This window comes from Lepidochelys kempii, chromosome 1 (genome assembly GCF_965140265.1).
Source record: "Lepidochelys kempii isolate rLepKem1 chromosome 1, rLepKem1.hap2, whole genome shotgun sequence".
Classification (NCBI taxonomy): Eukaryota; Metazoa; Chordata; order Testudines; family Cheloniidae; genus Lepidochelys; species Lepidochelys kempii.
Genome location: NC_133256.1, coordinates 43967901 through 43990521, shown reverse-complemented (window position 1 = coordinate 43990521; position 22621 = coordinate 43967901). Strand labels below are relative to the sequence as shown.

At 43.0% G+C, this 22621-nt stretch overlaps 1 protein-coding gene across 4 annotated transcripts in view; it reads left to right on the top strand.

Moving 5' to 3' along the window:
* Nucleotides 1-1141: 1141 nt before the first annotated feature.
* USP12 (ubiquitin specific peptidase 12) overlaps nt 1142-22621 on the top strand; it is a 75599-nt gene continuing 54119 nt past the window's right edge. For 2 of the 4 annotated variants that reach the window (XM_073340500.1, XM_073340484.1), the window contains exons 1-2: nt 1142-1409; nt 16942-17022. In XM_073340500.1, coding sequence (XP_073196601.1) covers nt 1362-1409; nt 16942-17022 — 129 coding nt within the window. In that variant the 5' untranslated portion in view covers nt 1142-1361. Of the gene's footprint in view, nt 1410-16941; nt 17023-22621 lie in introns of those variants that run through there. The other 2 variants (XM_073340493.1, XM_073340508.1) reach the window with 2 other exon arrangements.

The window sequence follows — 22621 nt, the reverse complement described above, 5'->3', positions numbered from 1 at the left end:
TGAAAAATCGGGATGGGGTGGGCGGGTAATAGGAGCCTATATAAGAAAAAGACCCAAAAATCGGGACTGTCCCTATAAAATCAGGGCATCTGGTCACCCTAGTTACACTATGCTGGTGTAACCCCATCCACGTCAATGGTGTTACAGCTGTTTAAAGCTGAAGTAAAACAGTGGCAAATCTAGGGTGACCAGACGTCCCGATATTGAGCAGTTTGTCCCGTGTCCTGACCAAAGTACGGTCGGGACACCATTTGTCCCGATATTTTGTTTCGGGTGCATTTTTTTTCTTTTCCCCTCCCTTAGGCGGTGATGATGGGCAGCGGGCGCGCCTTTTTCATTGTTACACTGACCCGGCACGTCTGGGTCTTCAGCGGCACTTTGACGGCGGGCCCTTCAGTTGCTGACGGATTTCGGCGGCGGGTACTTCCTTCTTCAGTGGCAAGATTTATTTCCCACTGCTGAAGGTGCCGGGTGAGTGTCGGGTGAAAAGGTGTTCCCCTTGCGGCAGTCCCAATATTTTGTATTTAGCATCTGGTCACCCTAGGCAAATCAGGCTCCTGTTTGTGAATGGTACCACAATGTTTTACCAGTTCTGGAGCTTTGCCAGTGTTTAATAGTGGCAGGGCAGGGCCTGACTGCAGGTACGCTGGGGTGTTGTTCTCAACGCCTGGGCTCCTGGACTCTGGGGTTTGCCCACCACTCTCCCCTGTATGGAGAATTAAGTTTCTGACCCCCCCAGCAACGGGAAGAGGCCCCAAACAGCAAGAGCCCGCCCCTGGTCAGGCTCCAGGGGCCCCTGCTGTGTCAGCCAGGCACACGCTTTGTGGCCGCGGGGGGGAGGGCCTGACTTCGGCCAGGTGCGGCAGGTTACTGCCGCCATGTGCTGCGCTGCCACCCTGCAGGTGGGGCCCGTCCCCTCCAGGCGCGGGTGGTGGAGGGGCCCCAGGCCGGCAGGACTCCAGGTGGCGTGGGCAGCCGGGCCGGTGGGGAGGGGGCTGAATGGCACAGTAGGGCTAGCGCCCGGAGAGAGCCAATGTGGGGCGGCGCTACAGCCCCGTGCTGGGAGCCGCTTAGAGTGGGCGGTGCAAAGGCCCGAGAGGAAGCAGAGGGCAGCTGTGGGGCGGCGCTAGGGCCCAGAGGGAGCCGGCGTAAGGCGGGGTGGGCTCGCGGTCTGTGCCCGCGCGCGGGGCGGGGAGGAGGAGGAGGGTTTCGCGCTCTAGCCTCTGCCTCTCGGAGCCGCGCGCCCGGCGGTTGGGGCGGCGGGTCTGGCGCGCGGGGTACGTGTCCCGCTGCAGCGGCTGGTGGGGGCTGCCCCCTCCCCGGCTCGGCGCTGTGAGTGGGCGGAAGATGGCGCTGGGCGGATGGAAATCCTAATGACGGTCTCCAAAATCGCCTCTATCTGTACCATGGTGAGGGGGGGGCGGCCGGCTGGGCACCCGCGGGGCCTGTGGGGGAGGGAGGTGATCGAAGGGGGCCGGGTGTGAGGGGGAGCCTCCTGGCGGGGCGGGTCCTGGGGCGGCTGGGCGTGCTGCGGGGGGGTTGGGGTGTGAGCGAAGCACTGAGTCGGGGGTGGGTTTGGAATGGGGACGGGAGGCGGCGCTTGCGCGGCCTGCAGCATCGCGCGCGGAGCGGGTGCTGGGAAAGGGCGTGAGGGGGGCGCTTCCTTCCCTTGCAAACAGGTGACGCGGGTTATGTTGGGCTCGAAAACCAAGCTCCTCGGAGCGGTGCCTCCTCTCCGCCCGGCTTTTGTGCGGCTCCCGTAGAAGAGCGTGCCGCTCGCCGTGGGAGGGAGCGAGGGTGGGAATCAAAAACTGGGTGTAGTTAATCGGCTTTAGAGAATGCAGTACTGAGGCAAGCGCAAATGGCAGTGGGGGGTGGGGAAGCGTAATATGGACATAAGGTGAAACTTGGTTTAAATAACGACACAGGAAACTAGGAATCATTAGTTAACCAGTAAAGTCTTTATCAAAATTGTATTGGAAATCTTGCAGATGCTTTAAAATATTTGCTCAAGCTGGTTTTTACTGACTATAGGATTTCTAGAAATCTTGATTTCCCCCTCCCCCCCCCAACTCCACATCATAAATTTTTGTCAGTAGTAGTTAGTACATAATGCCTCACTAATGTTATGTGGGCATGGCTGTCATGTCACAGTGGTAATCTGGTGCACTCTTGGTTACCCTTAAAAGCTGCATTAGCAGCCAGTGTAGTTAGTCTTGTGCAGTATGGTACACATACTGGTATGTAGTCTGAAAGGTTTGCATCGGTCCAAGTCCGGATTGGAACACAGCTGTCAGTGTTTATTTTTAATTGAACTTCATCCTTAATTATTTGTGAAGAAAGAGTTATGACCACACTAATTGGTGTAATAGAACTTTTCTGTCTCTAATTTTAAAAAACTGGGAATTTAGTGCTCTTTGAGAGTGCTGAACTTTGAGACCAAGCTATCCTCTAACCTGTAGAAATTGCCTCTCCTCACAGATGAGGCACGTTGGCAGACCATTGTAGGGAATCTTGCATTCCACTTCTCTGTAAAACTGTACTATGAATGAAGGAGCTATCTACACACCTTCTGAGAGCACAAAAATGTGAATTTAGAGACTGCAGAAGTGGGGAGAGACCTATTGGATCATTCCCTACAGTACTTTCTCTAGGCTTTTTTCTCTGTCTAGTTATAAACTTCTCAAGCAGTGGGGCTTCCTCCACTTCCCATGGGAGACTGTTCTGCAGTTTTTAGGAATTTCTGTATTGTCTGACAGGTTTCAGAGTAACAGCCGTGTTAGTCTGTATTCGCAAAAAGAAAAGGAGTACTTGTGGCACCTTAGAGACTAACCAATTTATTAGAGCATAAGCTTATGCTCTAATAAATTGGTTAGTCTCTAAGGTGCCACAAGTACTCCTTTTCTTTTTGTATTGTCTGAATATATCAAGCAAAAGTTTCAAAGGAGGCCCAAACACTTCTAAATGAATAACTTTCTATAGCATGCCAGCTAAAATTGCCAGTAACGTTGCTAGTCTACTGTAGTGACATGTTTGTGGTATGAGAGAGCACCCAAAGTGCTTTCAGGTAAGCTACTGAATAGTCATCAGGTATGGGTTGGATTTGAATAAGTGACTTAGGAGAGGTCTCTACATTCTGTGTTGTCACCTAAGGCATTTTGTTTCAGTTATATCTCTTTTGTGATGAACTAAAATATGTCTATATATAACTAAGACATTTTTACATCAGGTACATATTATGGTCAGTCTTATGGTGTATTAACTCACGATGTGCTCTGGGATAAAGCCATTATAAAATTTAAAATGAATTTCAAAATGTCTGTGCTTTACTAGGATCTTGGGATAGGACAGCTAGATGAAGATACCCATTGTAAAGCTGCAGTGTTTAAATTTAATAGGTAATCTAGGATCTTATTTACAATCGTAGTGTAAATTAATGCACACATTATGCTGAAGCTGGTCCCAACAGTATAGTTATCATGCTGAGATAAAAGTTCTTAATTTAAGTGGTGTTTTAAATATTTGTTTTGTTAAAAAAAATTAAAAGTATTCAAAATTTACGTTTACAACTTGACTCTCTCATGGTGGCTTGATGAAAATTGGGTTGGTACAGAGAGAATAAGGGATAAAGGAGTTAAGGAGAGCTGGCTGTTTCTCAATGGGACAGTAGTGAAGGCATAATTTCAAACTATTCTGATGCGGAAGTAAGATAGGAAGAATAGGAAGGCTCTCTCAGGAGCTCTTTAATGACCTGAAAATCAAAAAGAAATTCCACAAAAAGTGGAAATGTGGACAAATGGCTCAGGAGTACAGAACATTAGCACAAGCATGTAGGGACAAAATCCAAAAACGTAAGGGCACAAAATGAATTACACCTAGCAAAGGACATAAAAGGCAGTAAGAGGTTCCTTAAATACATTAGGATTGAAAGAAAGACAAAGAAAAGTGTAGGTACTCTACTTCCTGGAGAAGACACACTAATAACTATAACAGCAAGAAGGCTGAGGTGTTTAATGCCTATTTTGCCAAGCTCAGTAATCTTCACTAGAAAATTAATGGTGATTGGATACTCAGCACAATATTAACAAGGGGAAAGGAGCACATTCCAAAATAGGGAAAAACTAGTTTAAATAATGTTTAGATAAGTTAGGTATATTCAAGTCAGCAGGGCCTGATGAAATTCACTCGAGTACTTAAGGAGCTAGCCAAAGCAATCTTGGAACTGTTAGTGATTATCTTTGAGAACTCAGAGGACAGGTGCGGTCCCAGAGAACTGGAAAAGGGCAAACCTACTACCTTTCTTTAAAAAGGGGGACAAAGAGGACCTGGGCAATCATAAATCAGTCAACTTAACTTCAGTACCTGGAAAGATACCGGAATAAATATTCAATTCGTAAGCACCTAGAGGATAATAGGATTATAAGGAATAGTCAGTATGGATTTGTCAAGAACAGGGTCACAAACCTAGTGGATGGGGGAAAGCAATAGACATGATATATCTTGATTTTTAGTAAGGCTTTTGACACAGTTCCACATGACATTCTCATAAGCAGACTAGGGAAATCTGGTTCAGATGACATTACTATAAGGTGGGTGCACAACTGGTTGAAAGATCGTACTCAAAGAGTAGTTATCAATGATTCGTTGTCTAACTGGGAGGGCTTATCTAATGGGCTCCAACAGGGGTCAGCCCTGAGTGTTCTACTGTGATGCTTCCCAAAGGCATCCAGAGTTGTGAGGCACCTCACTTCCACCTGCCCTTAGCATGAGGAAGTCTTGTCTGTGCCTGCTGTGGATCAGCTCCCTGACTCCAACATCCTCTAGCAACATGAGCACTAACTTCCAGGCCTCGGCAGGCCTTGCTTTGTCTGTGAAGGTTAACGATAGGCACACCAAGCATCCCTCTTGAGCACCCAGCCCCTGGTCCACCGAACACTCACAGAAGTCTCAGATTTGCTGCTCTCAGAGGAATAGTACACAAAAATTTACTAGTTTTAATTCAGGATTGCCATTTTTCTTAACAAACACTTAAACTTATTCTTGTTTTCACTGTAAATATATCTATTACCAAAGAACAGAGATTTAGATGATGGAAAGTAAGAATATTGGAAACAAATGATTACATATAAAACAAAATCATAACAGTCTTTCTAGAGCTGAAATTTAACTCTCAAAACATTCCTGTCTCCAGCAAGATAGCTTATTTTAAGTCCTTTCCTCAGCATTTTCAACCAGGATGGCTGAGATCCCCCTTTCATAAGATGAAGCCTGCTGGCACTTGTCTTTATAGATTGAAGGATGCCAGCGTATCTCTCTGCATCCCAGATAGACCAGACCAGAGCTTTTATCTTCACCTGAAAACAGCGTCTCTCCCCGCTGCCCCCTGCTGTTTACCTCTTCCTGTTAGTTTCCTTTTGAAGTCTCTGCAAGCTCTTCATTAGCATTTGACTTAGTATGCTAATAGATTTCTATAATAAGAAACACAATATACAATGGTCCGCTGGAGAGATAAGTGTCTTCCACTTTGTCTGGACAAGTTTGTCTCAAGTCATCCAAAAGTAGCATACCCTGTCTTTACAAGGCCTACAGAATATAATTTTCAGCATATATTCAGAACTTCTTGCACATTTTCCATACTTGCATATCATAAGAGACCTTATATGACCCCTTTTGGTGAACCCAAGGGATTCCATTTCACATGTATTTTCCGAAAAAGTCCTTTGAAGTTCCTAATGCTTCCCAGAGATTGCATTAGTCACATCTCCTAGAGAAATTACATACAGTTCCAAAATAGCACATAAACAATGACATTTTTAATTCAATTGACTCCTGAAATCCTTAGTTCAATAAGGTTTAACTTAATTCCATAAAATTTGTGTAGAGTATTGCAGGATATTGTTATATCTGTCACAGTAATTAATGCTGTATTTGTAGTCATGCAGCCAAATGGCTTTGGGAGTCAGCTACTGCGCTGCTGAGCCAATTTGGGAAGAGGAGGAGGGGGAAACTGAGCAACTACCTGTGGATGAACTTTTCCTGGGGCAGCTTCACTTGGAGGAGCACCATGTCTGGGCTTGAGAAACAAATTGAGTGGTGTGAAAGGATAGTGCTGCAGACCTGGGATGACCAATAGTTGTGATAGAATTTCAGGATATAGGCCACTTTACCAGAGATCTGTATGCTACTAACCCCTGAGCTGCTGCAGTAGAGTATGAACATGAGAGTTCCTCTTACCATGGATATGTTTGTGGCCATCACCATCTCGAAGCTAACTATCTCCCAGTTGGTCAGTAGCTAATCAGTTTGGTGCTGTTGCAGCTGTTGTCATGGAGATGTTCAGTGCATTAAAGTGTTGATCCCCCAGGTGATAACACTTGGTAGTGCACAGGAGATTATTGATGGATTTGCATGGTTGGGGTTCCTGAATTATATTGGGGCGATTGATGAGACCCTTGTGCATATTCTTTTGCCTCCCACACCAGAGTTCATAAACAGAAATGGGTATATCTGAATGGTGCTTCAGATAATGTTGATGAATGGTTGATCACCGTGGAAGGTTTGCCAATATTGATGTGAGGTGGTCTGGAAAGATCCATGTTGCTAGGATCATTAGAAACTCAGAACTGTTTTCTTTAATGAACACGTGTCCTCCCAGGACTACTTTGGATGTTAATGATGGTATGATTCCCACGGTCCTTCTGGGAGACCTAGATTGCCCTTGGCTTCCCTGGTGTATGAAGCCTTTAACTGGACATTTGGATAGAGAAAGGGGCTGTTCAACTATATCCTGAGTAGCTGGAGAATAACAGTGGAATGTGTATTCAGAAGGCTGAAAGGGATATGCTGGTGTCTGATAACAAGGCTGGAGTCTGATGAGCAATATCCGCCTAATGGGATAACTTTTTCAATGGGAGAGAGCCTCACTGATTGGCAGAGGTGCAGAGACTTTCAGAACATTGTGAACAGCCAGAGCGGCTGCCTCTGAACACTACAGCAAATGGTTAAAGCTATATGTCAGGGATGCCTTGTGCTTTACTTTGAGGCTAGGAGATGAAGTTGTTAATGCCTTTTTTTGTTGGTCTTAACTAAAAAGGTTGTGTGTAACCATATGCTTAACACATATAATATTAGCAACAAAGGGAAGGAACATAGGCTAGAAGAGGGAAAGAACAGGTTAAAGAATATTTACCTAAGTTAGGGGATATCTGCGCTGCAATGTAAGCCAAGGGTCTTTTGGATTTGAGTCCAGAGACTTGGTGTTTATAAGTCTGCACTTGAATATCCACACTGATTAATGACCCTGGGTTTACAATTTTTGGACCTGGGTCTCACACCTGCTGTTCCGCATCCACTCTGCACTATGCAGACCTGAGTCAAACCTGCATATATCCCAGACTTCCTGGCTCCCTCTGTAGCTATAGCTGCTCTAGTCCTTGGTTCCTGGTGCATTGTGGGAAAACTTGACTATCCATCCTTCAGAACCATATTGGAAGTTGTTTCAGCCCACCAACACATTCAGCCAAGCCATCTTTTCGGTCTTCATGCTCTCAGCAACCAGAGCCAACAACATAGATAGAAGAACTTGTTCTGCTTGTTCTTTTGTTCCCATTTCAGGAAATGGGCAGAGCATCCATGAGATGCTGGTGGATGTTTTGATGGCATTTTCTGACCTACTGAAGGCACCTCTCAGCGGAGGAGGAGAATGAGATGCTAACTGGCTAATGCTGCTCACAACTCTCAGTATAGCTGCTGATGTCCTCTGTGTAGACCAGTGCTTCCTGAGCAGGATCACAAGTACAGACTGGTGGGATTGTATCATCATGTGGACCTGGGATGATCAGCAGTGGCTCCAGAAGTTTTGCATGAAGAAAGTGACATTTCTGGAGCTTTGGGAGCAGCTTTTCACGAACCTCCAATTTGAGAGAGGGTGGCCATGCTGGTCCAGAAGCTGGTTGTATAACCATCTGGAAGCTGGATACTTCTGACTTCTACAAGTCCACTGCTAACCAGTTCAGTGTTGGCAATTTGAGTGGGATGGTTGTGGTGGTGGAGGTTTCAGAGGCAATGAGGCAAGTGATTTACTCAAACCTGGCAAGCATAAAAAATATCCTTGCCGTAATTGCTGGTTTTGAGAGAATGGGGTTTCCCAACTGCACTGGGGCCATGATAATATTTGTGCCCAAAGCTTGTCCTCCCTCGAGGAGCACCAGAGTACATAAACCACAAAGGCTACTACTCCGTTGCTGTGCTGGACCTTGTCAACCACAGAGGCTGATTCATGGATGCCAACATGGACTGCTAGAAAAGTGCATGATGACAGACTTTTCAGCTGATTGGTAGTTTTCCTTCATGGACATACTGGGATGCTATTCTCATCAAATGACATTGTCATAAATGGAGTAACTGTCCCCACTTTTATTCTAGGAGACCCCACCCTTGTGTTACGAGATTGTACCTGATTTCAGAAGCCCTGGCAAAGGAAGGTTTAATTACACTCTCAATAGGTACAGAATGGTGGCTGAATGCGCATTTGGCCAATTAAAATCTTGCTGGTGCTGTTTACAGAACCGTTTGGATGTAAGTGTTACAATGCTGTCTGCATTATTGTGGCTTGCTGTGCTCTTCACAATGTTTTACTGCATCATGACAGCACGATCCTGCCCTGCCAGGCTCCTGCTTGATTGTGGTTGGCCTGCAAGGGTAGAAGTAGAAGGGCCTGAAAATAGAAATGAAACAGTACACTGTCTCAGTATTTCAGAAGAATTTTATTATATCATCAGCAGAAATTTCTTTAGGATCTCAAGGCCAAAACATGATATTTTGTATAATTTTGTGCTTCAGTATATCTGAGACCAACAGTTTTTTAGTTTCTAAATGTTGCTTGTACACCACTTAGAGTTAAGCACCACTTCAGAGCGTAAAGCCTTCACACATAATGGTAAGGTGAAATTTACAAAATTCATTTAGTGATATATTGTTAAAAATTGCAGTCCACTTTAGCCTTGGGGGGTAAGTGCCACTTTCCATAGTTTGCTACCTATGGTTTTATTATCCTTTTAGGCATTTGGGAGGACATAACAATTTGGGAGATTTCTGAATGGCAAAGGGATATTCTGTTCCAAGTTACTGATGGCAAGCCAGATGTGTGTTGAGTTCCTACTATCATACCATTGTAGGACTTAATCACATTAGCCACGCCATCAGGGGCTCGTTCACCTGCACATCTACCAATGTGATCTATGCCATCATGTGCCAGCAATGCCCCTCTGCCATGTACATTGGCAAAACTGGACAGTCCCTACGCAAAGGAATAAATGGACACACATCTGACATCAGGAATCATAACATTCAAAAACTGGTAGGAGAACACTTCAACCTCTCTGGCCACTCAGTAAAAGATTTAAGGGTGGCAATTTTGCAACAGAAAAGCTTCAAAAACAGACTCCAACGAGAAACTGCTGAGCTTGGATTAATATGCAAACTAGATACCATTAACTTGGGTTTGAATAGAGACTGGGAGTGGTTGGGTCATTGCACATATTGAATCTGTTTCCCTAAGTTAAGTATCCTCACACCTTCTTGTCAACTGTCTAAATGGGCCATCTTGATTATCCTTACAAAAGTTTTTTTCTCCTGCAGATAATTGCTCATCTTAACTAATTAGCCTCTCATAGTTTGTATGGCAACTTCCAACTTATCTGTATGTGTATATATATCTTCTTACTATATGTTCCATTCTATGCATCCGATGAAGTGGGCTGTAGCCCACGAAAGCTTATGCTCTAATAAATTTGTTAGTCTCTAAGGTGCCACAAGTACTCCTGTTCTTACTACAGGAAAAGTTTGTAGCTATCTGCACCTGGGGAAATCAGCAGGATGCGGCGCTAGTTTCCACAGAGATTATTGTTTCCCTATAGGCTGTACGCTGTATTCAAGATGTGGGCGTATCATTCGTACAGAGACATCTCTTAGGGGAGGATCTATTAATGGAGATTCTCTATGTCCTAGTGAGGAGAGGATGGTAGATGATAAAATACAGGTAGGATCTGATGAGAAACAGTCAAATGGAAAAAGTCCCATTCAATTACATCATGTAATGGCAGACTGCTAAAAAGTGATGAGTTTTTAAAGTGCTTCTATACCAATGCTAGAAGTCTAAATAATAAAATGGGTGAACTAGACTGCCTCTTATTAAATGAGGATATTGATATAATAGGCATCACAGAAACTTGGTGGAATGAGGATAATCAATGGGACACAGTAATGTCAGGGTACAAAATATATCGGAAGGACAGAACAGGTCATGCTGATGGGGGAGTGGCACTGTATGTGAAAGAAAGCGTAGAATCAAATGAATACTTAAAAAATCTTAAATGAACCAAACTGTACCATAGAATCTCTATGGATAGTAATTCCAAGCTCTAATAATAAGAATATAGCAGTAAGGATATATTACCAACCACCTGACCAGGATGGTGATAGTGTCTGTGAAATGCTCAAGGAGATTAGAGAGGCTATTAAAATAAAAAACTCAATAATAATAGGGGATTTCAACTATCCTCATATTGACTGGGTACATGTCGCCTCAGGATGGGAAGCAGAGATGAAGTTTCTTGACATCTTAAATGGATGCTTCTTGGAGCAGCTAGTCCTGGAATCCACAAGAGGAGAGGCAATTCTTGATTTAGTCCTAAGTGGAGCACAGGATCTGGTCCAAGAGGTGAATATAGCTGGACCGCTTGGTAATACTGACCATAATATAATTAAATTTAACATCCCTGTGGTGGGGAAAACACCTCAACAGCCCAACACTGTAGCATTTAATTTCAGAAAGGGGGATTACACAAAAATGAGGAAGATAGTGAAACAGAAATTAAAGGTACAGCTCAAAAAGTGAAATCCATGCAAGCTGCATGGAAACTTTTTAAAGACTTCATAATAGAGGTTCAACTTAAATGTATATCCCAAATTAAAAAAACAGAGATCCAAAGAAGTGCTACTGTGGCTAAACAACAAAGTAAAAGAAGCAGTGAGAGGCAAAAAGGCATCCTTTAAGAAGAAGTTAAATCCTAGCAAGGAAAATAGAAAGGAGCATAAACTCTGGCAAATAAAGTGTAAAAATATAATTAGGAAGGCCAAAAAAGAATTTGAAGAACAGCTAGCCAAAGATCAAAAAGTAATAGCAGTTTTTGTTTTTTTTAAGTACATCAGAAGCAGAAAGCTTGCTAAAGGAGCACTCCAGGATGATAAGGCCATTGCAGAGAAACTAAATGAATTCTTTGCCCGGTCTTCATGGCTGAGGATGTGAGGGAGAGTCCCAAACCTGAACCATTCTTTTTAGGTGACAAATCTGAGGAACTGTCCCAGATTGAGGTGTCATTAGAGGAGGTTTTAGAAGTAATAAGTCACCAGGACCTGATGGTATTCACCCAAGAGTTCTGAAGGAACTTACGTGAAATTGCAGAACTACTAACTGTAACCTATCATTTAAATCAGCTTCTGTACCAAATGACGGGAGGATAGCTAATGTGATGCCAATTTTTAAAAAGGGCTCCAGAGATGATCCCGGCAATTACAGGCCGGTAAGCCTGACTTCAGTACCCGGCAAACTGGTTGAAACTATAGTAAAGAACAACACTGTCATACACATCGATTAACCCAATTTGTTAGGGAAGAGTCAACATGGTTTTTGTAAAGGGAAATCATGCCTCACCAATCTGCTAGAATTCTTTGATGTGCTCAACAAGCATGTGGACGAGGGGGATCCAGTAGATACAGTGTACTTAGATTTTCCAAAAGGCTTTGACAGGGTCCCTCACCAAGGCAAAGTAAGCTGTCATCAGATAAGAGGGAAGGTCCTCTCATGGATTGGTAACTTGTTAAAAGATCGGAAACAAAGGGTAGGAATAAATAGTCAGTTTTCAGAATGGAGAGCGGTAAATAGTGGTGTTCCCCAGGGGTCTGAATTCAACCTATCCATAAATGATATGGAAAAGGGGTAAGCAGTGAGGTGGCAAAATTTGCAGATGATACAAAACTACTCAAATAGTTAAGTCCCAGGCTGACTGCGAAGAGATACAAAAGTATCTCTCAAAACTAGGTGACTGGGCAACAAAATGGCAGATGAAATTCAATGTTGATAAATGTAAAGTAATACACATTAGAAAACACAATTCCAGCTATACATATAAAATGATGGGGTCTAAATTAGCTGTTACCACTCAAGAAAAAGATCTTGGAGTCATTGTGGATAGTTCCCTGAAATCATCCACTCAATGTGCAGCAGCAGTCAAAAAAGCCAACAGAATGTTGGGCATCATTAAGAAAGGGATAGATAGTAAGACAGAAAGTGTCATATTGCCTCTATATAAATCCATGGTACACCCACATCTTGAATACTGCGTGCAGATGTGATCGCCCCATCTCAAAAAATATTGGAATTGGAAAAGGTTCAGAAAAGGGCAACAAAAATGATTAGGGGTATGGAAGGCCTTCCTTATGAGGAGAGAATAATAAGACTAGGACTTTTCAACTTGGAAGAGAGCCGACTAAGGGGGGATATGATAGAGGTCTATAAAATCATGACTGGTGTGGAGAAAGCGAATAAGGAAGTGTTATTTACTCCTTCTCATAACACAAGAACTAGGGGTCACCAAATGAAATTAATAATCAGCAAGTTTAAAACAAATAAAAGGAAGTATTTCTTCACACAACTTCCAGTCTGTGGAAGTCTTTGTCAGAGGATGTTGTGAAGGCCAAGAGTATAACAGGGTTCAAAAAAGAGCTAGATAAGTTAATGGAGGATAGGTCTATCAATGGCTATTAGCCAGGATGGGCAGGGATGGTGTCCCTAGCCTCTGTTTGCCAGAAGTTGGGAATGAGTGACAGGGAATGGATCACTTGATGATTACCTGTTCTGTTCATTCCCTCTGGGGCACATGGCATTGGCGATTGTCGGAAGACAGGATACAGGGCTAGATGGACCTTTGGTCTGACCTAGTATGGCCGTTCTTATGTTCTTCTTATCTCCATTTTACATATGGGAAACTGAGGCACAGAGAGGTGATGTGGCTTGCCCAAGATCATCCAGGCCAGTCTAGTGGTATTTCCACTAAGCTACACAATTGCTATATGATTTCTGAGTGCTTCTCCTGTGTCCTGTATATTTTGTTATAGTGGAATGGGGATAATGGTCATGCTTTGAAATGTTTGCAATGTGTAGTTACTAACAAGGCAGGTGAGAGAGGCTCGGAGAGGTGAGAACATCTCAGTGAGATGAGTGTAGCCTGTAGTAATAGCTCTAAACATATGAACTGCTCCATTTATACCTATGAGTGTTCCCATCCTCTCTGTCCAATACTGGAGAGGCTGTGATATGCGTCAAGCATGTCTGTTCTCAACCCCTCACCCCAGCGTCAGCAATGTGTTCTTGGTGCATGCTCTGAGCATGCCTGTTCTAAGCTCCCCACCAGAGGAGCAGGGCTTTCCCAGATCCTGACTTATATGTGAGGGGGTAGTGAGATGGGTCCTGAAGCCATTAGAGGGACAAGACATCCCAACATCCCAGCTTACATGAGTGGTGGCAGGAAGGGGGTGGGGGAAAATCGAACCCCTGAGTTTCTGTCCTTCACCCAGCAGGGCAGGGAGTGAGGCTCAGATACATTTGGAGGGCAGGGACCCCCAAATCCCAGCTCATATGAAGGGGTTGGGAGAGGGGCTCAGACCCTCCCCAGAAAGGCAAGCCTTTCCAGATCACTTGGAGAAGGGGGAGATTACATCCCTGTAGGTGGGCTGGGGGCTCCTGTATTGTAGCACACTCAGATGGGGAATGTAGAGCTGACAGGCACTCCTATTCGTATTCTTTCCCAGTCCCCCTGTCACTCACCCCCATATTCCCTTCCCAGTGCACCCCTCCTCCCCCACTAGCCTCCATCCCCCAGGTCCTCTCCCCTTATTCCCACCTACTTTCACCCTAGTCATCCTGCCCTCTGAGCAAGCATTTGCTTGTGTAGTTTTTCTTTTCAAAAAGTAGTTTCAGTGCCTTCTGAAATTTTTGTTGTACTTTGATTACATTTCCCCAGAATGAAAAAAAACCTTTTACAGAGCCAGATCACAGTAACGTTATCCCTTCTTTCAGTTTCAGATTTCTGTCCTATTTTGGATTCATACTCTCAGTGCCTGTGGTGGTGGTCAGATTTGATGACTGTAACATACCATCAGAGCCACACAGGTTCTGTGATGTAGAGAGAGTTTTTCAGATTGTTAGCTGCTCTCTCTACCTGTGCACAGTGTAATCCATTTGATGTGCGAGCAGTAGAACTGCTTGGAGTGGGCCCATCTGGAGAAGCAAACTCTTTCTTTTTTTAGATCACATTCCAATTAGATTTCCCCTGAAGGGCTGGTGGGTGCCATACACTCTGTTGGGGTAACCCTTGGGCTTCAGAGATCCTGATGTGATGATCTGAGTACTGGTTTGATCTCTGTGTGCCAGAATAGGTCAACTTTAAGAAACAGCTCTCCCAAAAAGAGAGTTTATCCAAGTGGCCCCAAATTTGGATCACTGACCCTACACTGAACCCACATGAGGTGCACAGATTTCAAGGTAATCTGAGTAACTGTAAGGATTTTAGAGCACTTGGAACAGTCAGGCTTTAAACAGGAAGCTGGTCTTAACCGTAAGTATAGCTAGGGTGACCAGACAGCAAATGCGAAAAATCGGGATGGGGTGGGGGGGTAATAGGAGCCTATATAAGAAAAAGACCCAAAAATCGGGACTGTCCCTATAAAATCAGGACATCTGGTCACCCTAAGTATAGCAGAGCTCTGCAAGAATCTTTAAAGCAGGAAAAAAGGAAGACTCAGGCCATTAAAGCACAATCGTCATAACTTCATTACCCAGAAAGATACTGAAACAAATTATTAAATTGCAAGCACCTAGAGCACAGGTTCTCAAACTGGCAGTCGGGACTTCTTGGGGCTCGCGAGGTTATTACATGGGGGGCCATGAGCTGTCAGCCTCCACCCCAAACCGTGCTTTGCATCCAGTATTTATAATGGCGTTAAATACATAAAAAAGTGTTTTTAATTTGTAAGGGGGTTGCACTCAGAGGCTTGCTATGTGAAAGGGGTCACCAGTACAAAAGTTTGAGAACCACTGACTTAGAGGATAAGGTGATAAGTAATAGCCAAAATGGCTTTAAGAACAAATTGTGCTAAACAAACCTAACTTCCTTTGTTGACTGGGGAAGTGGTGTACTGGAGGTGAGGGAAGCAGTAGGGTGACAGTCCAATAGAAAAGTGTGCCAGATAAAAACATCACCAAAACATCAAAATAAGCAACATCATTATATTCTGTCCTTATTTTACGAAGTTTGCAGCAGTTCCAGCCTTTACTGCTTCATATTATACCGTAACGTCTCCTACATGTTAGTGCTGAAATGGCTGTCATTAGGCCAAGATGATATAACTGTATAGAAAACCAACTTGAAGATTGCAGAATTCTAATGTTAATATTAATATTAATAAAACAAACAAGCCTCTCTGCTCCTTGTAGATGATCTCAATTCCCTAACTTCTGTAAAATGTAATCCTGGTATAATAGTACATTCCAGGCATTTCATTCCTGGAGATCATTATTTCTGAAATTGTTACAAATCATGTGGCCTGAGGTCCATTGCTTTGCAATGCTAGATGCGCGTGCAAATGTTGCTCAGAAAAGAACTAATGTCTTATTGTTTTGGTGTGCTTTATTTATAGTTATGCAAAAATACTTGTAACTTTTGCAGGTCAGTAAATATCATACTAAAAGTGAAGTAACCAGAACATACACAGAAATAAAAACATCTTTTAGGGGATTGTAAAATGATTTAACATAATCCTGTCTGTCTTGGTGCAAGAGAGGTTAGGTGAGGCAATATTTTGGAAGTTTTAAAAATATGAATGGGGTTTAGTCTGAGGAACACTTGGTAGATGTTCTGCCTTCTTTAAGAGCTGTATGAAAAAAAAATAAGTTCCATTCTGGAGGTGTCATCCGGAAAAACACCAACAATTAAAATGGCTACTTTTTTCTGTATTGCTGACTAATTAGGACTAGCTAAGCATACTCAGTTAGTTCTTTCTCTAATCATTGCCAAGATTTTAATTGCCATGTATAATGACTGGGCTGGGTCATAAAAACACCCCCTGGGAAGGAGGCAGGACAGACGCCTAATCCATTGTTCTGCAGATTTACAGTCAGATTAATTTTTTGCATATCTTTGCCTTTCTTCATCTGACTAGGGTGTAACTGTTGTTACAGAGTCTAGGAAATCCAGAGCATTTATGTCCTGAAAGCTGTGCATGCTTGTTTTGGCTGGATCAGCCCCATGTTATGGAGTGCCTAGGAATAAGTACCAAATCCTGACCAAACCTGTTGTTTGTTTGTTTGTTTTTGTTTTATTTTGATGGCTCAGAAAGTTCAAACTCAGTCAGACATGCTTTTCTGGTATTTTCAATTTGTTTGGTTTAAAATTGCCTTAAACAATTACTTAATTTTGGTAGAATAAATGTGCACTGTGGAATATAGGCAGCTAATTCCAAGCATATAGTCCTCCACATTAATACATGCTACTTCAAAAGCAATTGAGCACCTGTTTTTCTTTTTAACAAGTGACTGTTGTTCATATTGGACATTTGGGACAGATTTTGAGAACGGTGGGTATGTATTTGCATGCCTCATTTGTGCATACACTGCCAGTTAGATGTGTAACTGGCCATTTGTGTGTGCAGTTATTCACATTGACCATTGCAGAGCTGGCCTTGTATCCTGGTAGAAACTGCCATTTAATTAATTTTTCCTTCTTTAGTTACACTACATGTCTACACTGTGGACGTAGATAGAACTATAAATAGATAGAACCATAGAACCTATGAATATTAAGATTGCATTGTTTTATTTTCCAGGGCGCCAATGCCTCAGCTTTAGAGAAAGAGATTGGTCCGGAACAGTTTCCAGTCAATGAGCACTATTTTGGTTTAGTTAACGTAAGTTTCAATTAATAATTTAATTGCTTTGAAATACTAAGTGATAGAACTGGGGTGGAGCAAATTGTGTACAACACTAATATAATGCCATTGGAAAGAAATTATTGAAATCTGACTTGCTGTAAACTTAATGTTAAAAGTTAAGACTCTCATAAAGGTACAGTATATATATATATGTTAGAATAAATATAGAACTATTTCTCATGTTTCTTGCGTTTTACTCCTCTGTAAACTTTTACTTCTTCAGATTACTATACTCTAAAGCAGAAAAGTACATAGCATGTTGTGGTGGTTATCACAGTCTATATAAATAATTTTATACAAAAAACCTTAACACATGGTTGCAGTGTTAAAACACTCAGAAGTGTGGAAATGCCAGAATAGAGGTTGCAGTTTTTGTTGAAACTTTCAAAATATGTTCAGCCCAAAAAAGAGAGCCAGACTGGAAAATTTCAGCATATTCTATTCAATAATAAAATTTAATTACATAACTGACAGTTGGCAAATTGTGAAAACTGCATCTCATTAGAAGAACTTCTGTAGCACTGCCTGAAGTGATATAAGAGTTTTTAAATTTTGTTTCTTGGTGATGAGGGTATTGTAAAGACAAACAGTAATATAATATAGCACCTTCACTTTGGATGGACCAGAGCGACAAGTGCTGCTCGTTTCTGCATGAGCTGCAGGAATCCACCGCACAGCTGTTCTAAGCTGGTGGCAGAATCTCAGATTGGAAAAGAAGCATATTTAAATGAAAGCACAATCGATTATGTTTAAATATGCCCTCCAAAAAAGCAAAGGGGGAAAAATAATACATTGAAATGCTTCTGATCATTCCAAATGGAATTGCTACCATCTTGGAAACATTCTGTGTGAGACTAAGCGTTGCTGCAGTTTTAAAACTGTTGGTCTGACAGCGGGGTAGGTGAGAGAGATTTGGGGGAGAGCATTTAAATCACACAGATCTGAAAACATAGCGGGTATTTTTAGTTCTCTAGTTGCAACTGAACAGGTTAGAGATATTTTAAAATCGTTGTGGGTTTCAGAATATACAGTAGTAAAAAACAGATGAATAAACATAGGCCACAATGCTTTGTTTCTTAAAGAAATAAGTTTATTTTTAATTGCTGTTAACAGGAATTGCTACTGTAGTGTAATCTTCTGCCTCTTGTTAGGATATGTTCCATAGATATGCTACACTTTAAGAAAGTGAGTCTGACAGTAGGGCCTTACCAAATTCATGGTCCTTTTTGTTCAATTTCACAGCCTCAGGGTTTTAAAATTGTTCAACTTCACATTTTCACATGTTTACATCTGAAATTTCACGGTATTGTCCTGACCCAAAAGAGGGTCATAGGGGTTGCAAAGCTGTTGTTGGGGGATTGCCACCCTCACTTCTGTGCTGCCGTCAGAGGTAGGCTCTGAAGGCAGCAGCTGTGGAGCTTCCTGTGGCTGGGGAAGTTTCCTGGAGGTGGAGATGGGTCTGATCTCCCCTGTGCTGCTGGGCGTACCGCAGCTGGGGGTTCTTAGCTGCTAGTCTGGGCCAGGCTGGGGGGGACCAGGACTTCCTCTTCCCCTGCATGGCTGCTTGGGAGGGAAATCATACCCACCTCTGGGTACTTCCCCTGAGGGCAGGAAGCTCCACAGCTGCACTGCCTTCAGAGCTGGGCTTGTTCAGCTGCGGCGCTTCCTGCAACTGGAGAAAGTACCTGGAGGTGGGTCTGATCTCTTCCCCCCCCTCCCCCCCCCCCCACCGAGAGTGGCTGTGCAGGGGAAGAAGCCTCCACCCCCAGGAACCTTCCCCAGCTGCAGGAAGCGCTGTGGCTGCTACCTTTAGAGCCCAGCTCTGAGGGCAGCGCAGGCATGGAGCTTTCTGCAGCCATGAGAGGTACCTGGAGGTGGGTCTGATCTCCCCCTCATGAGGGGCTGTGCAGGGGAAGAGGAAGTCCTGTTCTTCTCCAGCCTGGTGGACTAGCAGTTGGAGCCCACTGAATGGTAGGAGCCCCTGGCTGGCACACCCCTCTCCCTGCCCCTTCCTCTTTCCTCCAATAGCTACATTTCATGAAGGAGGTCTGATTTCATGGCCTGTGACGTGTTTTTTTACGGCCATGAGTTTAGTAGGGCCCTATTCATAGGCCAACAAGAATGCCTGTTGATTAAATGTAATCTAGTTGTGTTCAGACCATGCATAAGTTTAAATCACCATTTTTCCTATTTCATGTAGAAGGATGAAACAGTTTCCTTTCAGTTTGGTATTAGTTTAGTTGGGAAATAATGAAACACAATTATAGTGAAGTATTGGTGCTAGCTTGTAGAACTGACAACACAATCTTACATTTGTAAACTTCTTTCCTTCAAAGTTTTAAAAAATATTCTCATCTTTATCTCGGGGTACCATTGTATTGACAAATAGAACTGTTTCATAGTCTTTATTCTGCTTCTCTGCACAGAGAGGGTTTATGTCATTGCTTGTTTACCAATAGCTCAGAATTGATTCTGTTGTGATGACCCAGTTATTTTTCATACATGCAACACTCAATAACCTTAACTTGTGTCCAGAAGTTTTGGTTAATATGTCATGATTACAGGGCCAGCTGCACCTCTGTCCCCTTTCTTGTCTCTCTGAATGCAGTCCATCAAGTGGCTTTTGACTAATGGCTTTTCTACCTTTACCTATTTTGGGGTGGAATTCTGCAGTTCTTCCGAGACCTGGGCTGTATAGTATAATGTCTAAGGATGGTCGAGTTGTACTTGGTCCTGCTTTAGCATGTGGGGGATGAACTAGATGACCTTTTGAGGTCCCTTTCAGATGTTCTTTTCTATGATTCTGTATGTACCAACTAATCTTACCCAGCAGGTCTGACTGAATTTGGAAACCTGTGGTTCTTCATTTCAGGAGTCTGTGACCAGTGGTATCTGGTGATAAAACAGTCCTCTTAAAACAAAAATATTGTTTATTTTGCAATGGGAGCAAAGGATCTAGAGAAAAAAGATTTTAAAATGACAGTCTACGTGCATACTGGAGGCATACTGCCTCTGATGGTAACCTAGGCAGGCCTGACTTCAGTGGGTCCTGTCTCAATCAGGTTTTTCCAAACAACTCTTTCCTTTCTCTCTTGAGCATTTCTGATTAAACCGGCCACAGTTCTTTTGTGCTGTAGTGTACATGGGCCTTTTCCTCTCCTGACATTGTCTCGTAACAACCCACGAGTGTTTGTGGCTCATTTAGTCCCCCATCAGACTCAGAGGCTTTGGTCATCATAGGACCTCACTCTCCATATAAATATCAAAGAAGTCTGGGCCCATCCATTTGGCTTGTATGGCATTCTTCTTTAAAGCAAAGACTTTCCAAGGAAGTTAGCCACGTAGCATCCATGCTGTCAGATGGAGGAGCAGCTGTTGTCCTGGGAGACCACATCCGCATTTCTCAGGAGCATCATAGGGATTCGGACTGATAGGATTAGTAGAGACAAAAACCAGTGTTGGTGAGACCATGCTGGGGCTTTTAGTATGATGTGAGCACCATCTTGTTTGATCTTGGACAAGACCTTGGGCAGGAGCAGAATTGGAGGGAAGGCAGACAGCAGATGTTTTGACCAATTCAGGGGGAAAGTATCCCACAGCGACCCCAGGCTATGTCCCACCACAGAACAAAAAAGCTGGCTCTATGCCAACAGGAGAGCTCTCCTGTGGCATAATAAAACCACCTCTGTGAGCAACAGAAGCTATGTCGGTGGGAGAAACTTTCCCGCCAACATAGTCCTGTCCACACTTGCACTTTTGTCAGTGTAACTTACGTTGCTCAGGAGGGGGGTGGTTTATTCACACCCCTGTGCAACGTAAGTTATGCCGACATAAGCTGTAGTGTAGACATAGCCTTAGTGCCTCCGCTGCTACTCATAGGTTTGCCAAATACGAGCAAGTTGAGACTAATGGTATGACTACACTACAGTTGCTACCGTGACACAATTATGGAGCTGTAGCATAGCTACTTCCTACATCGACAGAAGGGAGTTTTCCATCAATGTAGTTAATTCACGTCTCCTGGAGGTAGTAGAGAGGTCAATGGAAGAATTCTTCCATTGATCTGCACAGGCGGTTAGGTCAACCTAACTATATTGCACAAGGCGTGAAACTTTTCACAGCCCTGAGCAATGTAGCTAGAATGATCAAATTTTTAAGTGTAGACCTGGCCTAAGACTAGTTAGTTTCATTGCTGATATTCAGAACTCTGTGATGAACAATAAAACTGTAAATAATTTTCATGGTTCTGTCTGAGGAAATCTTGATAGTCTTTGTCCAGTAAAGTTTTTCATAATACCTTGGCTAAACTTTTTCTTAGTTTTAGATTCCTGATATCATCTGAGGGCTTGTCTACTTTTGGAACTCTACAGTGGCACAGCTGCCGAGTTGCACCGCTGTAGCGCTTCAGTGTAGATGTTACCTATGCTGATAGGAGGGGTTCTCCCTTTGACATAAGTAATCCACCTCGCTGAAAGGCAGTAGCTAGGGCAACGGAAGAATTATTGTATCAACCTAGCACTGTCTACTTGGGTCATCTTAACTGAGTTGCTCAGGGGTGTGGATTTTTCATACCCCTGAGGGATGTAGCTGTATGACTTAACTCTTTAGTGTATATCTGGCCTTAGATGAAACAGTTCCATACCTTCATTTAAACTGTTACTTTGAAGGTATTACTCGCATATGGTGATCTTTTTCAGACTAGATAAACTTAGTGTGCTCTGTTTCAGAGTGGTAGCTGAGTTAGTCTTTATTAGCAAAAACAACGAGGAGTACTTGTGGCACCTTAGAGACTAACAAATTTATTTGGGCATAAGCTTTCGTGGGCTAAAACCCACTTCATCAGATGCATGGAGTGGAAAATACAATAGGCCGATATAGATACACAGTACATGAAAAGATGGGAGTTGCTTTACCAAGTGGGCAATCTAATCCATATATCACTTTGTTATCCTGCTTATAGTTTCTTAGCATCTCCCAAAAATGGGAGGTCAAACGTATAGCCAGTAGCATAGGTATGGTCTTATTGTCTGTCTTCTCTACCTGTACGTGTGGTTCCCCAAATGTGGTGGTCTTTGTAAATAGCACAGCTGCATAGTGAGGTCCTAGTTCATAACTGGCATTCCTAGGTGCTATGATAATACAAATAATAATATGAATAATTAACATTTAGCTTGCTACTTACAGTTGTCTCCTTGTCTCTCAAAATGGATTGGAGAGAGAGACTCTGAAAAGCTGAGAGTCAGTCTGCTTTTATTTCCTTCCATAAATGTATAATTTTACATTAATTTATATTGAATTTCATCTCTTTCAGTTTGGCCCAGAGCTTTAATGTCACTCTGCATTTTGGTTCTCTGTCCTTCTACATGTTTTACTCTCCCAATTAATATGTCACCAGTCTGTATGCTTTTTCGATCTGAAAATTGTGAAACCTTTTATCTACAACTTTGTTGCCCTGATTTCTGTAGGAAATTTTGAAAGGCATATTTGAAATTCACTGTTTTAATTAAAAATGTTAATTTTATATTTAAACAAAAATTCAGTTGTCTTGGATATTCTTGATTATAATGTGATCAGT